Raw genomic sequence first — 12,876 nt, forward strand, 5'->3', positions numbered from 1 at the left:
GAGGAAGACCTTAAAGCCCTAGCAGGAGCATATGGGTTTAAAAGTTCCTTAAGATAGCTTGGTGCAGTGTTATTGGTAATTTTAAAAGTAAACAACAAAATTTTAAATTGAATACGATATTTGACAGGCAACCAGTGCAGATCAGCAAGGACAGGAGTAATGTGGGCAAACTTCTTGGTTTGCCCACATCACATTACCCTTTCCATCAGGAAAGGGGCGGGTGCTCAAGCCCCTCTAGCCCCCCCCTCTGCACGTGCCTGCACATCACCTAATATGCTTAATTGGTAGTAGGCTTTCGAGCCTATACAGCTTGGAGTAAGACAACATGCATGAAGAGGATGATGTGGACAAAATACTCATTTGCCTAATAATTCTGCACTCCCTGTAGAATGGCTGATCAGACCATTGTGACACATGAGGGGTAACAAACAAAACAAAATCGTAAATCAAAAACGAAGCAGTACAATCTAGTTTGTTAATAAACTAAACACTAAAGAAGAAAATCAAAAACCCCATTAAACCCTAAACTCAAATATTTAATTAAATACAAATACTTTGTTTTTAAAGTAAAGAAAATACACATCCTCCCCTTCAGCAGGAAGTGGTGGTGTGGTCCAATTATCTTCCTTCATATTTAATGGTTTCAAACCCTGGCTACCATCTTTTGTCCAGCAACTCCCAGGGATGATACCAGGTAAGAAATAAAAAGACAAAGGTTGGTCAGAAAGCAAAGAAATGAAGTAGTATGAATACATAAGTAAACTAAATGTGCGCGCTTACAAATAGAACAAATGTATCCAAACCAATCAATAAAGTTATTGGCAACTAAAATGTATTACTATGTTCAAATGAAGAATGAAAATACAAAATTTACCGACTTTAGAGTGTGGCCACGGGTTTGGCCATCACAGAGTGTATGGGTGTTTGTATGTGTGTCATGTTGGTGTGTGAGCCTGTTCAAAGTGCGTTAAAGCCAAAATCTACGAGAGAAAGATGCAAATAATGAAAAATGAACAAAAGTACCCATTCAAATCTGAATTTATAATTCGTTTTTTATCATGTAATAGAGATTTGGAAACCAAAGAAGTCTTGAGTCTAGTTAATTTCATACCCTGAGCACTAAAACTTCAATTAACGTGCTTATCTGAAATTGTTACTGATCGTGTTTTTACCAACTGTCTTTTTAAACTGTGATAGACGGATTTCTTTAATCTTTATTAAGTTTAAACTGTTCCCATGAGCTCTGAGCAGTCTGAGGAGCTGAGTCAGTGACAGTGACAAGAAGAGTATGTTAAAAATGAATCATCCATGTCAACTTTTATTTTGACAGCATCTAAAACAGTTGCTTCACACACACACAAAATGTATCTGGCGTCAAACAAACCTTAAAGAATCTTTAAGACAAATTAATCATGTAAAAAAAGTTTTTAAAATAAAGACATAAAAAGGCAATATTAATCCGCTCCGTACGCCATACTTACAAAGTATGATGCTGAAATATTGTCTTTGCACAAAATTACCATGAAATTATGCTGCAGTTAAAATTAGTTACAGTATGATTTATCATTTCCTGTAAAATATATGGTGTTATGCTAAAAATTACTCATGTGTTGTGTAAGATTACTTACACATTAATAAAGACTAATGCAATAATTCATTATTTATACAATACATTTTATGTTTGTAATCTGACTTACCCCCTTATTTTAGTGTCCCTACCTTTAAATAATACAATTTATATGAATATAATTACTTTGTAACTTCTAAGAAAATACATAAAAATTCCTTTTAATTACAGGGCAATTATGTCCTTAGTGACAAGCCATATTATGAAGGGTTAATTTTTTTAAACTTAGTTTTTCACCAAATTTTACACTGAGATTTCTAATGTTTATGTTACAGTTATTTTTAATAAACTATTTGGTTAAAGAAATGTTTAAATGTACCAGCAAACCTCTGTGCTATGCATGGTGTTTGCTTTGGGGTTAGGTAAATAAAGAATGATGCATTTTTCTACATTGGGATTAAATAAAATGTTTCATGGGTTTTCATGTTAGTAAGTATATGTTTAAATGTTCTCTGTGTTTCATTCATGTGGGTTTTGCTTGTTTAAACACTAAACATGTTAGAAATATTGAAGTTTAATAATTTTATTTCTACATGTAATTTGGGGTTTATTAAGTCAACAAAGCATTACAGTCACTATAAGATGAGCTTATGACAGAAGATTTACAGTATATACTGGTAAATGTAACAGAACAATACTAAATCATAATGTCACCATTTGACCTGTCAGATGTACAAATACATACAATTGTATGAAAAATATTTGTGTACATCATAATGTTGGCACTCACAGTGGCCTCAGCAATGTTTATTCAAAGTTTCATCATGATTGGTCCACTTGTCTAGGATGAGATAAGGGACTTACAAACACACATACAGCAAAATCATAATGTATATAATTTTCTCACTGCCGTTTGGTGAAATCCTCCAGTCAGATCAGTGAAAGCTTACAGATGATGTTTAAACCAGTCCTACCTGAGCTCCACAACAGCAGCAGCAGCAGCAGGTGATCCATGTCCAGGTAGATGTCTCTCTGCCTGCTCGCTGCTCTGATCATCAAACCTGCTGTCCTCAGTATCTGCCTGCAGGAAGAGACCAATCACATTTACTTTTTTATCGTGAATAGGAAGTGGCCTTACCTCACTGACACATGTTCAGTATTTCCTGGGTGTTTGTTTTTGTCTGCAATGTTGGAAACTATCACATAACCCATAAAACAGAAATTATTTTTACAAATAATAAACTGTTCATTTACCTGTGGGTATAAACACCTGTGGTCATTTCAAATGGTAGGGGGGAAAAGCTCACGCTTTTATAACGCTTTCCTACTCTGCTGGATCACCCAAAGCACTTTATACAACATGACTCTTTTACCAGCACTTCCTACTATCTAATATTCAAACTCTGATTCATGCATCAGAGAGCAATTCGGGATTAGTATGTTGCCCAAGGATATTTGGCATGCAGACAGAGCAGCCAGGGATCAAACCGCCAACATTCTGATAAATAGATCACCTGCTCTATCGCCTAAGCTACAAGCACTTTATAACTGTTTAACCCTACTGATGGTATTGTTTTAGTGGTATATGCATGCTAGGTAAAAGTTCACAAATACACAAGTGTGCACCGTAATGCAGGTCTTGAAACTGTGTGCTAACAACTAGATGAAATCTTCCTTCTTCCTCTGTAACTGAGGAGTGAACACAGTTTCTGGATCTGATGATTTGTTTTTAATGTAGCACTTCTTTTATTTAAACTGTGTGTGTGTGTGTGTGTGTGTGTGTGTGTGTGTGTGTGTGTGTGTGTGTGTGTGTGTGTGTGTGTGTGTGTGTGTGTGCGCGCGCAGTGTGAATGTGTGAGTGTGTGGGAGGAGGATGAGCATGACTGATATGCAGAAAGCGCTGTTATCACAGTCAGGACAGGAACCCAAAAAGGGTTCCTGGATGATTGAGAATGCATCAAGACGTCAGGACAGGAACTCCACCCACTGAGAGTGAACGCCTAGACCTCTGACAAAACAACCTGTTATCCATAAGCATGTTTTTTAGTCATTAGTTATTATTATATTTTCTGCATGGTTTGTTCTTCATTCACATCATTCAAGTTTCTATTTTATGCCTCATTTAGTTTTCCTAATTCTAATCTTTGCCTTTCTTAGTTTTAGTTCTCTTATAATCCATCATTTTATTTATTTATTTTACTTTATTCCCTGAGTTTCACTCCACTGAAAATGATCGCACAGCCTTTTTATAGAAACTGCAGAATATTTAAATGAAGAAAAGCTTGTCTCATTTCCTTCACACAGAAAGATGCTCACGTGCAGCACATGAAATATTAGCCCGCTTTAGTCAGACCTCGTCATGAGGGGTCAGTGAGGCAGAGCAGTTTCATCTGTTTCTGGTTTCTGCTGGTTCACAGTTCTGTTCCTGTTTGAACAACATAAAGATAAAGTTTGTATTTGGAGATTTTCTAAAGAAAATTGATGATAACCTGTAATTTGATAAGAAGCTGCTGTCAGATTACAGGGCTGTGGTTTTTAACCTCTCCATTAAACAGGAATTGAAACTCTTGAGATTAAGAGTGTTTGATGTGAGCGTATCCTGGATTCACACCAGCAGCAGTGACCCAGCATGACCTTCAATGCAGGAGCAACCGGAGCTCCGGAAGGAACCAGGACAAGCACAGGGAAAAACATCGAGAATCCACACAGAAGTGTCCCACCTGAACGTCACTGCTGCTGCCATTGAGTTACCATGACAATCTCACTGAGATGCTCTCATCGGATTACAGCTCATTTCAGCTACGAGTGATAACGCTTGCTAAGAAACCACAGTGCAGCTCAGGATGATGTTCACTGTTTTACTCTGATAACCACACTAATGTCCAGTTCAGGGTTCCAGGAGAAGGATCAGTTGGGTTTCTTCTGACCGGTGGTCTGGACCCTCAGGTGCCACACAGGGTGATGAACAGATACAAATATAAGTTGCTATTAAATGTAAACACACAAAACTTAAAACAGTGTAAATCAGGCAGTCGATAAAACAAGTCTGGAGTTGGACTGAAGAGTTTTTTTTCTGTTTCTGCTGTTTTGATTCGTGGCATGCCAACCTGCTTATATGGCCAACTTACAGAAAAGCTGATGTTTGACACACCTGCAGGTAATTTTTCAAAGTGCAGGGTTATTAGTGTGAAGATGCTGGGAAAGGGGGGTAAATTAAATGATAATAATTTTTAAATAACTTAGGTAGTTATAGACAGGGCTGCACATAAGTGATCCGCAGGTGCACATGCGCTGTCAAAATAAAAGACGCCCACAAGATAAGAAGTTACAACGCGCGTTTGCGTACATAAGATTTTCTGGAGGAGGACAGACATTTGTTTAGAACTCTTAAAGATGTCGAAGAAGCTCCTTTAAGCAATTACTGTGATGTTCCTCCACCTCCAAAGAAATGTCAGAAGGAGTCCGAACCACAAAACCCATTTCTTTGGGTTAAGCTGAATGTGAATGCAATCATGACTATGTTTCCCAGGGTCATATATCAGTATATGATTGCGTAAATAACCTTTTCACATCCACCAGGTATTTGATAGGTTTAGGGGAAGTGGTTGGGTTTATTAAACTCAAATAGAAGTTGCCAAAATATCTTAGACTCAGTTTAAAATCAAAGTTCTAGTTTCTGAAAATCTCCCTTTTTTACCTTGTGACTTAAGTCACACCCAACCCTAAAGCTAACCGTCAGCTGTTTACTGTTGACTTGGTGGATTTTAAAGAGAACATGAAATGATAAACGTACAAATCAGTTTACGTGCATCACTTTTATGTTGCACCTGTGTGTAACAATGAGTTTTTGTTAAGAAAATGAGGACATATTGTCCACGTTCACTGTCTTGAATGAGCACGTCGATAGGACCACTGTGTACATTTACTTACTTAAGTGCTTTAAGTGAACCTCCAACCTGGACTGCTTCCTCTTGTCTGATCAGTATCACTAAAATTAAAAACATCCTGCCTATGAGTGAAGCTGAAAAACAAGTCAGTGTATTGTTAAATGTCACTCAGAGTGAAGTGTTCTCATCTTTGCAGTAATGTTTTGTGGCACACAGGCCTATCTGTAAGTTCTAAAAGTTCATTCTTGTGAACACCGTATTTGGCTGTGATTTCAGGCTATGGACTTAGAAGAATTGCTGAAACATAGAGATGTTCCTGTGCATCACTCTGAAAACTAAAGACAGCATTTTTCTACACATCACATTTTAAAGGGGATTAAGCCTAATTTCAAGTAAAGTTTACTGAACTTTCCAGTTTTGAATAATAGTTTATGAAAATGTTTCATAAATTTTTTTCACTAAACAAAGCTGACTGTGAATCATGTCAGGCAAAGAAAAACAAGATAAGGGTTTTAATTTAAGTCACTGATGAAAGATGATGGAAGTGATATATATCACCACATATTTCACTGTGTCGAATCATCTAAATCATCGAAATTACCTTAGTATCAAAAGTGTTAAACGGGGCTGAGGTGACTCACAGTAACAAATAAAGTTTAGTGTCGCTGCCGACCTGCAGAGGGTTATTCGTGGGTGTGCAGAGAGGAGGCAGAACGATCTGAACGATTCGCATTAAGTCAGACTTTGAAACAAACCAAACTTTGTGCTATAATTACCATACTATGATTTAAAAACCTTTTTTCACTTAAAAAAACGTTTTAAATAAAAAGAACTTACAAAAAAAACTCCAAAACTTACACTCTCGTGCTTTAGGGGGCGGGGCAGCCCCGGAAAAATACGGCGCCCACGCTGATGCACCGGAGCAGCATGTCGGCTGCGGTGACGCATGCGCATACAGTGAGCTGTGACCTACGTCTTCTCTGTTTGTTGCTTCCATGGTAACGGAAAGCGAAGGTCTCCTCTGTGTTTTAACTTTTTACTAAGACTTACGGAGCTCCGAGAGCTGAAACGAAGAGTCGTGAACCGGAGAGCAGAGGCAGACCCCCGGACACCAAGAGCCCAATCCCGCGGGATGCTGCTCAGTCAGAGGAGAACGAGGTGCAGGGAGATCACCGGACCCACGCCCCACTCTGTGGCTGTGGTAAGAGGGACACCAACAAAGAAGCAGCACCACGCCTTTAGTAAAAATGGTCCATAATAGTAAGGTAAATAGGTAAATTTACTGCAGGGTAAAAGTACAACAGAATGCAGCGGTGTAAAGGCAACATTTAAAGTAATAGCACTTATACTGCTGTTAAGTAAAAGTACAATTTCTGCAGTGTGAAGGTATAAGCGCTGTGAGTGATCTCTTAGAGAAGAAAGTGCTACATAATCACCAGTCCATTTACCATTTACTATGCAAAGTGTCCTATTTCAGAGTAAATCTATAAAGTATTATAGTTGCCGTTGCTTCAGTATTAACCTGCAACGTAACTAAACAGGAGTAGTGGCGTAAGATATGTTTGTGAGTTACAGTGAATAGAATAGATTAGATTAAAAAAGAATAGAATAGAATAGCTCTTTATTGTCACTGTTACAAGAACAATGAAAGGCAGTTTGGCATCTCTCCGTGTGAAATACACAATAGCGTAAGTAAGTGGGAGTGAGTGTCCAGGTTGCGAGGGGTCTTTGAGGATGATGCTGGCTTTCTTCTGAAGTCTGCCAGGATAAATGTCTCTGAGGGGGGTTAGTGAAGTGCCAATTGCCAGCTCTGCTGCCCTCACCACCCGCTGCAGTTTCCTCTTGTCCTCCAAAGTGCAGCACTTGAACCAGAGTGTGCAGCAGTAGGACAGAAGGCTCTCCATGGTGGAGTAGAAAATATGAATACTACTCCTCACAGTACTGCAGTGTTACTGATGTCAGTTTCTGTCTGTGTGGTTGTTGTTCTGGATCTGTGTGGTGTCTCAGAGAGCCCGGCCTCCTGCTCTGAGGCCTGCAGAGCAGCTGATGCTGCAGAGGCAGAGGCAGGACGCGGCCCGAGACAAAGTGCTGGAGTTCTCCAAGTACCAACAGAGCTGCAACATCAAGACGTCATGGCTGAAAGACACGGAGCAGCGATTCCTGAAAGGAGCCGTGGAGAGGGGAGTCCAAGCTGCCGTGAGCCAGCACGAGACTGACGTCGAGCAGAGGAGACGCAGGTTTGATGACAAAGTCCACCCACAGCACCTTTAGTACTCAGATTACTTTATACTCTGATTACACAACACACATGTAACCTTAGTACCTGCTAATCAAGTGACTTTTTACCGGTTTTCATCATCCAGTATCCCACCTAAAATCAGAGATTATTAAAGCTCAGAATAATAATGCATCATAGTTTTAATCCTCGGCTGTAGTGAGAGTAGAGAGCATGTGGAGGAGAGCCTGGAGATGAGAGAAGAACTGGAGATAAGAGGAATAAGCACACAGGTGGAAAGATAAACATGCAAGCAGCAGATGAAGGTGGATGAGTTTAAATATCTGGGGTCAACCATCCAATGTACAAGGGTGCACAAGATGTGAAGAAGAAAGTGCAAGCAGAGTGGAGGAGAGGAAAACCTCAGAGGAGGTTCATGGATGTAGTGAAGGAGGACATGCAGAGGGTTGGTGTGACAGAGGAGGGTGCTGAGTGGATGGTGGGATACAGTATTTACAGTCTGTGCTTGCTGTGACATCTTTCTCACCCAATCGTGTCCTAAGGCTGGCAGAGCTGCTGGAGGTGGAGGAGCAGCAGTTCCTGCAGGAGATGGAGGAAAAAAAGGAGACAACATTAGAGAAAGAGGCAAAGATGAGAGAGAAAGCCAAAGCGCTGAGACACAAGAGAGAGAGCGAGCGACAGCAGCTGGTGTCTGAGAAACTGGAGCAGCAGTTTAGGTACCCTGCACCCTCCACCTAAACATCCACCGCAGCATGTCTTATAGAGATGGTGATTCACTTTAATTAAATAGCAGAAAACAGTTACAAATATTCATCTCAATTACAAACATTCCCAAGATAAATCATTAATATTGGAGCCAGTGAACTCCCCTGAAGGAATTCATTTCAAACTACTGATTCACACTGGAACAAGTTAAACGGGAGCACAACTCGAGGCAGGAAGCTAGTTTGGCCTACCTGAACTGAAGCTGCTTAAAAACAAGTTCAGAAAGTTAGACTTTAAAATGCTGATGCAGTCCTGTAACCAACATCAGAAAATCCTTTTAATTTTTAATGAATAGTCTCAGCTGTGTGGTTACTGCTGTGCTCAGGGAGCAGTGCGAGGAGCTGCGCAGCATCTGCAGCAGGCTCACGGAGCAGCAGGTGTCCCAGGAGCGAACCGCTCAGGTGAGGAGCCGGCAGGCGCAACAGCGGCGGCAGCAGGAGGAGGACCTGCTCTTCTCTGAACTGTGGGCGGGTGACGGGCGAGCCAAAGAGGAGCTGGAGGGCGCTCGAGCCCAGAGCCGGCGACACAGGAACGAGGAGCAGCGCAGCATCCTGTGCAGGCAGATGGAGGCGGCCGAGCAGCAGAGGCAGCGGGAGAGGGAGCTGAAAGAAGAGGAGGCCCGGCTTCTGGTCTGTTCCTCAGTCATTACAGTCGCACTCATCTCAAATCACCACAAGGGGGAGACACAGCTCACAAACACACACAACCACTGCAGATCATTCTGATGCTTGAAAGATGATTTAAAGGGTCATTCTGAGCATGCCCAGGAGCCTCCTGTTCATACACATTCACCTGTGACACATTCACCTTTTGCACATTTGGCAGACGTGGTAACTGAATGTATGATAACTGTGTGGCGTGCAGGCGCAGCAGCGGCAGACGAGCCTCCTGCAGGAGCAGCGGGAGCAGCAGCAGAAGCTCCAAGCACAGCAGGGCCAGCGGCGGCTGCTGGACCATGGTTTAAGGCTGAAGATGAAGCGCCTGGCCCGGGAGCAGCGCGAGGAGCTGGAGCTGGACATGAGCATCCTGCAGGCACTGCTCAAGCAGGAAATAGATGAGAAACAAGGAGCTGCTCAGAGGAAGGTAAGAGAACCTGAACGTCAAGGCCGGATTGAGCCAGGAAATGTAAAATCAATTCTATAAATGATTGTTCTCTTGTTTGTAACACTGGGGTTTAACACAAGATGAGATCTGTGTCCTCTCGAGGATGCTCACAGACTTAGATTGGTGGCTGTTGGACTTCAGTCAGGGCGCTTTTTATCACTGAGTTTGTGAACCACTTCTTTTTTTTTGTGCCGATTATGTAGTTCTGCTGATCTGATTAAGGGATGGCCTCAAACTAGCACTATGGCAGGAAATAGCATTAACATGTCTGAGGTCATGTGTTCAGCTGTAAAAGGTCAGAGAGCACTCTGCTATAAGTGTCTCTGCTCCTGTTCTTCAGTGAGAGAAGGACGGCGCAGCAGACTGCAGGTGGATGCTATGATAGACTGCTTTGGTAATAAAAGAGAACTGAGTGTAAAAGTAAAGCTGACCACGAGCTCTGGGTAGAGACCAGAAGAATGAAGCTGAGAGCTGTTCACCTGCATCAAAAGGATCAGGCTGAGGTGGAATGAGGAGGCTCAGACACGACCGGGTTTAAGTGTTCGATCTCCTGCTGGGAGGAGGCCTCAGTGCAGACACAGGACACACTGCAGAGGTCTGGGGGGTCTGACTACTGCTCCTGAGACCTGAACTTCAGGAACAGCACTCAGAAGATGAATGAACATTATTTGATTGGTGGATGAGTTTTCTGTGCTGTTCCTTCTATGGTTCAGTGACAGATTGATTCTTAGCACTGATCCTCTCAGACAAATTCAAATGACTTCAGTGGAGGAATGAAAATATTCAGGCAGTGTTAGCCACAGTGAGTGCACTTCCTCATTCAGGCCAGCAGGGGGCCTCAGAGCACTGCAGTCAGCTGTAGCTGACACAAGAGTGAACATTGATGAAGCAGGTCAGACATTTACTAAGGACCTGAAGCTGCCTACAAGCTGAAGTTAATCAGTATGGTCTAACACAGAGTAAAGATTAAATTAATGTTTCAAAATTGGAAAAAATGTAAATAAAACGTATTTCTTGTGAGGTGATGAGAATCAAGAAATTCAGATAAAAGATGGAGAACAGTATTTGCAGTTTTCAGCAGCGAAGAGAAAGGTTTTCACTTGTGAATGAACACAAGAACGCACTCATCTGATTTACCACGTGCATGCTTGTGTGTGTGTGTGTGTGTGTGTGTGTGTGTGTGTGTGTGTGTGTGTGTGTGTGTGTGTGTGTGTGTGTGTGTGTGTGTGTGTGTGTGTGCATTCAGGCGGAGCTGCGTGAGGAGCAGCGCAGGTACCGAGAGTATCTGTTCGAGGAGCTGCAGAGACAGAGGAAAGAGGAGGAGGAGATGGAGCAGCTGATAGAGGAGCAGCTGAAGGAGGTCTGGGCTAAACGAGAGGAGAAGAGCCGGCTGGAGAGGGAGGCCAGGAAGAGGCTGATAGAGGAGGTGATGGAGGCGCAGCACCTGCAGATCCAGAACAAATGTGAGGCAGTTTTTATACTTCGGTTTGAATTCTTTAATCGTTTCAGTGTTTAAATGCTCACTTAATGTGTGTGTGTGTGTGTGTGTGTGTGTGTGTGTGTGTGTGTGTGTGTGTGTGTGTGTGTGTGTGTGTGTGTGTGTGTGTGTGTGTGTGTCTGCGTCTGTGTGTCTGTGCACTCCAGTGTATGCTAATCTGCAGAAACAAGCCCAGGTGAAAAAGGAGTGTGAGGAGCTGGAGCGAGTTATCGAGGAGGAGAATCAGAAGGAGGAGGAGGAGAAGAGACGGTAGGTCAGCAAACGGCCGAGTGCTGTTCGTGTGTCTGATATCCGTGTGTCTGACTTACTGTCTGTCCGTCCCACAGGCAGAAGCAGGCAGCTGGAGCATACCAAGCCGACCTCCGTGCTCAGATGCAGCAGCAGCAGCAGCTCCACTCAGAGCTGAAGGCTCAGGAGCAGCGGGAGCACCAGCAGGGCCTGTTGCTGGAGCAGCTCCTCAGCACCAAGAAAGAGCACATACTGTCCAGATTTATGTCCCACAGTGCTGGCACCCACCCTTTTAGGAGAGTGGAGGTCTCCAGGTCTGCACCCCAGACCCGGCTTACAGACTACTGAACCTCCACAGTTTAATTGGGGGACGGGGTGTGTATCAGGTTTCCTCCACGTGTATTTTGTTTGGATGTTTCTCTTTTATTTAACACACAAAATTCATTAAAAAGAGTGATTTCAAGAGAAGTTTTAGTCTGGTTATGTTTCTGTGAAGCTGTTCAGACTATTTAAATTTAAAGAAATTGAATCACAGCTGAAAAAAGTTTGGAATACAGAAAAATAACACTTAATACCTAAGCTCATGTTGGTATTAATAACAGCGGTTCTCTGAAGCAGTTTTATTTATATCATGATAATAAACACCTGAAGTAGGTGACAGAGTTGTGCTGCTTTGGTTTGCCCTTTAAATGCTTCACTGTGAAGTGACTGATGGGGTGGGTGATGTCAGAGGAGCCTGTTTGTGATTCACACTCTCTGTTGGGTAATATTTACTGAAGGAGAGGGAAGAGAGCCACATTACAAAACATCTCAGTCTTTTATTGTGAAAGAATCGTCATGTGGTAAAAAGAAAATAAGCAACAGCAGCAGTTTGATGTAACTGGGTGACTCACTGTAAACCATCTCTAATAATTATAAATGACTCTTCTTTATGAACATCACTGCAAGCTGCTGACAGAAGACTCTCCGGATGAAGCTCCAGCTCAGCAAGCATCACGTCTTTAATGTATTTAATGAACAGGTAACACTTAACATGAAGGTGCACATACTCACCTTTCTTTTTCTGTTTATTAGCAGCATATTGGTTCTTCGTTATAAAGCGCTTATTTTATTCGAACCTCATCCTACATGACTATATTCAGGTAGGATGGGAGGTTTAAGCAGAATAAATGGATAAAACTATTTGACTGTTTTTTGAAGATCGCTCCAAATGGCTTTTGCATTACCTTTGGTAGACATGTGACCTCCTCTTCTGGCGGAGTTTGTACCCGGCCTCTTTTTCATATATTTGTCATTAATAATCTGCTGTGTTGTTTGGATTACACACTATGAAAATGTCTCGATCCTAAGATCCTAAGCCTGACTCCATTAAGTCAGTCCAAGAATCGTTCACACTAGTTTTCCTTTAACGTTCCCTTTATGCGGGGCCCAAAACCACCTCTTTGCCCGGGGCCATGCTTAGCGTTTAATCCGGCCCTACTGTAATGCTGTCACTTTGCATATGCTTACATCATTGTTACAAATCACTAATTGGAGAAGTTAATGAGTATTTAATGTACACTAGAGTCTGTTACTAACAACATACTGTTGC

General features: G+C 42.1%; 2 protein-coding genes across 3 annotated transcripts in view; one reads left to right on the plus strand and one right to left on the minus strand.

The window, feature by feature from the left end:
- LOC146665562 (scavenger receptor cysteine-rich type 1 protein M130-like) overlaps positions 1-2,623 on the minus strand; it is a 36,518-nt gene extending 33,895 nt beyond the window's left edge. The window contains exon 1 of the mRNA XM_085410946.1: positions 2,542-2,623. Coding sequence (XP_085267072.1) covers positions 2,542-2,623 — 82 coding nt within the window. The remainder of the gene's footprint in view (positions 1-2,541) is intronic.
- A 3,795-nt stretch (positions 2,624-6,418) lies between these two features.
- Positions 6,419-12,818, plus strand: cfap53 (cilia and flagella associated protein 53). Of its 2 annotated transcripts, XM_085413301.1 has the most exons (8): positions 6,434-6,655; positions 7,462-7,691; positions 8,233-8,406; positions 8,781-9,084; positions 9,320-9,538; positions 10,806-11,022; positions 11,204-11,306; positions 11,384-12,809. In XM_085413301.1, the coding sequence occupies exons 1-8, from the start codon at positions 6,587-6,589 to the stop codon at positions 11,631-11,633; spliced, it is 1,566 nt and encodes a 521-aa protein (XP_085269427.1). In that variant the 5' UTR covers positions 6,434-6,586; the 3' UTR covers positions 11,634-12,809. The 2 variants fall into 2 exon arrangements, with proteins under 2 accessions (XP_085269426.1, XP_085269427.1); XM_085413300.1 differs by lacking the exon at positions 8,233-8,406 and having other exon boundaries at positions 6,419-6,655; positions 11,384-12,818.
- Positions 12,819-12,876: the final 58 nt, after the last annotated feature.

Source organism: Rhamphochromis longiceps, linkage group LG7 (genome assembly GCF_057381845.1).
Source record: "Rhamphochromis longiceps isolate RC_006_pf linkage group LG7, R_longiceps_female_GT1.1, whole genome shotgun sequence".
Taxonomy (NCBI): domain Eukaryota; kingdom Metazoa; phylum Chordata; class Actinopteri; order Cichliformes; family Cichlidae; genus Rhamphochromis; species Rhamphochromis longiceps.

Coding starts and splice junctions, on each gene's coding strand:
- cfap53 (XM_085413301.1), top strand. CDS start 6,587: ATGCTGCTCAGTCAGAGGAGAACGAGGTGCAGGGAGATCACCGGACCC. Junction 9,085..9,319: donor AAGAGGAGGCCCGGCTTCTG/GTCTGTTCCTCA, acceptor TGTGGCGTGCAG/GCGCAGCAGCGGCAGACGAG. Junction 11,307..11,383: donor GAGGAGGAGGAGAAGAGACG/GTAGGTCAGCAA, acceptor TCCGTCCCACAG/GCAGAAGCAGGCAGCTGGAG.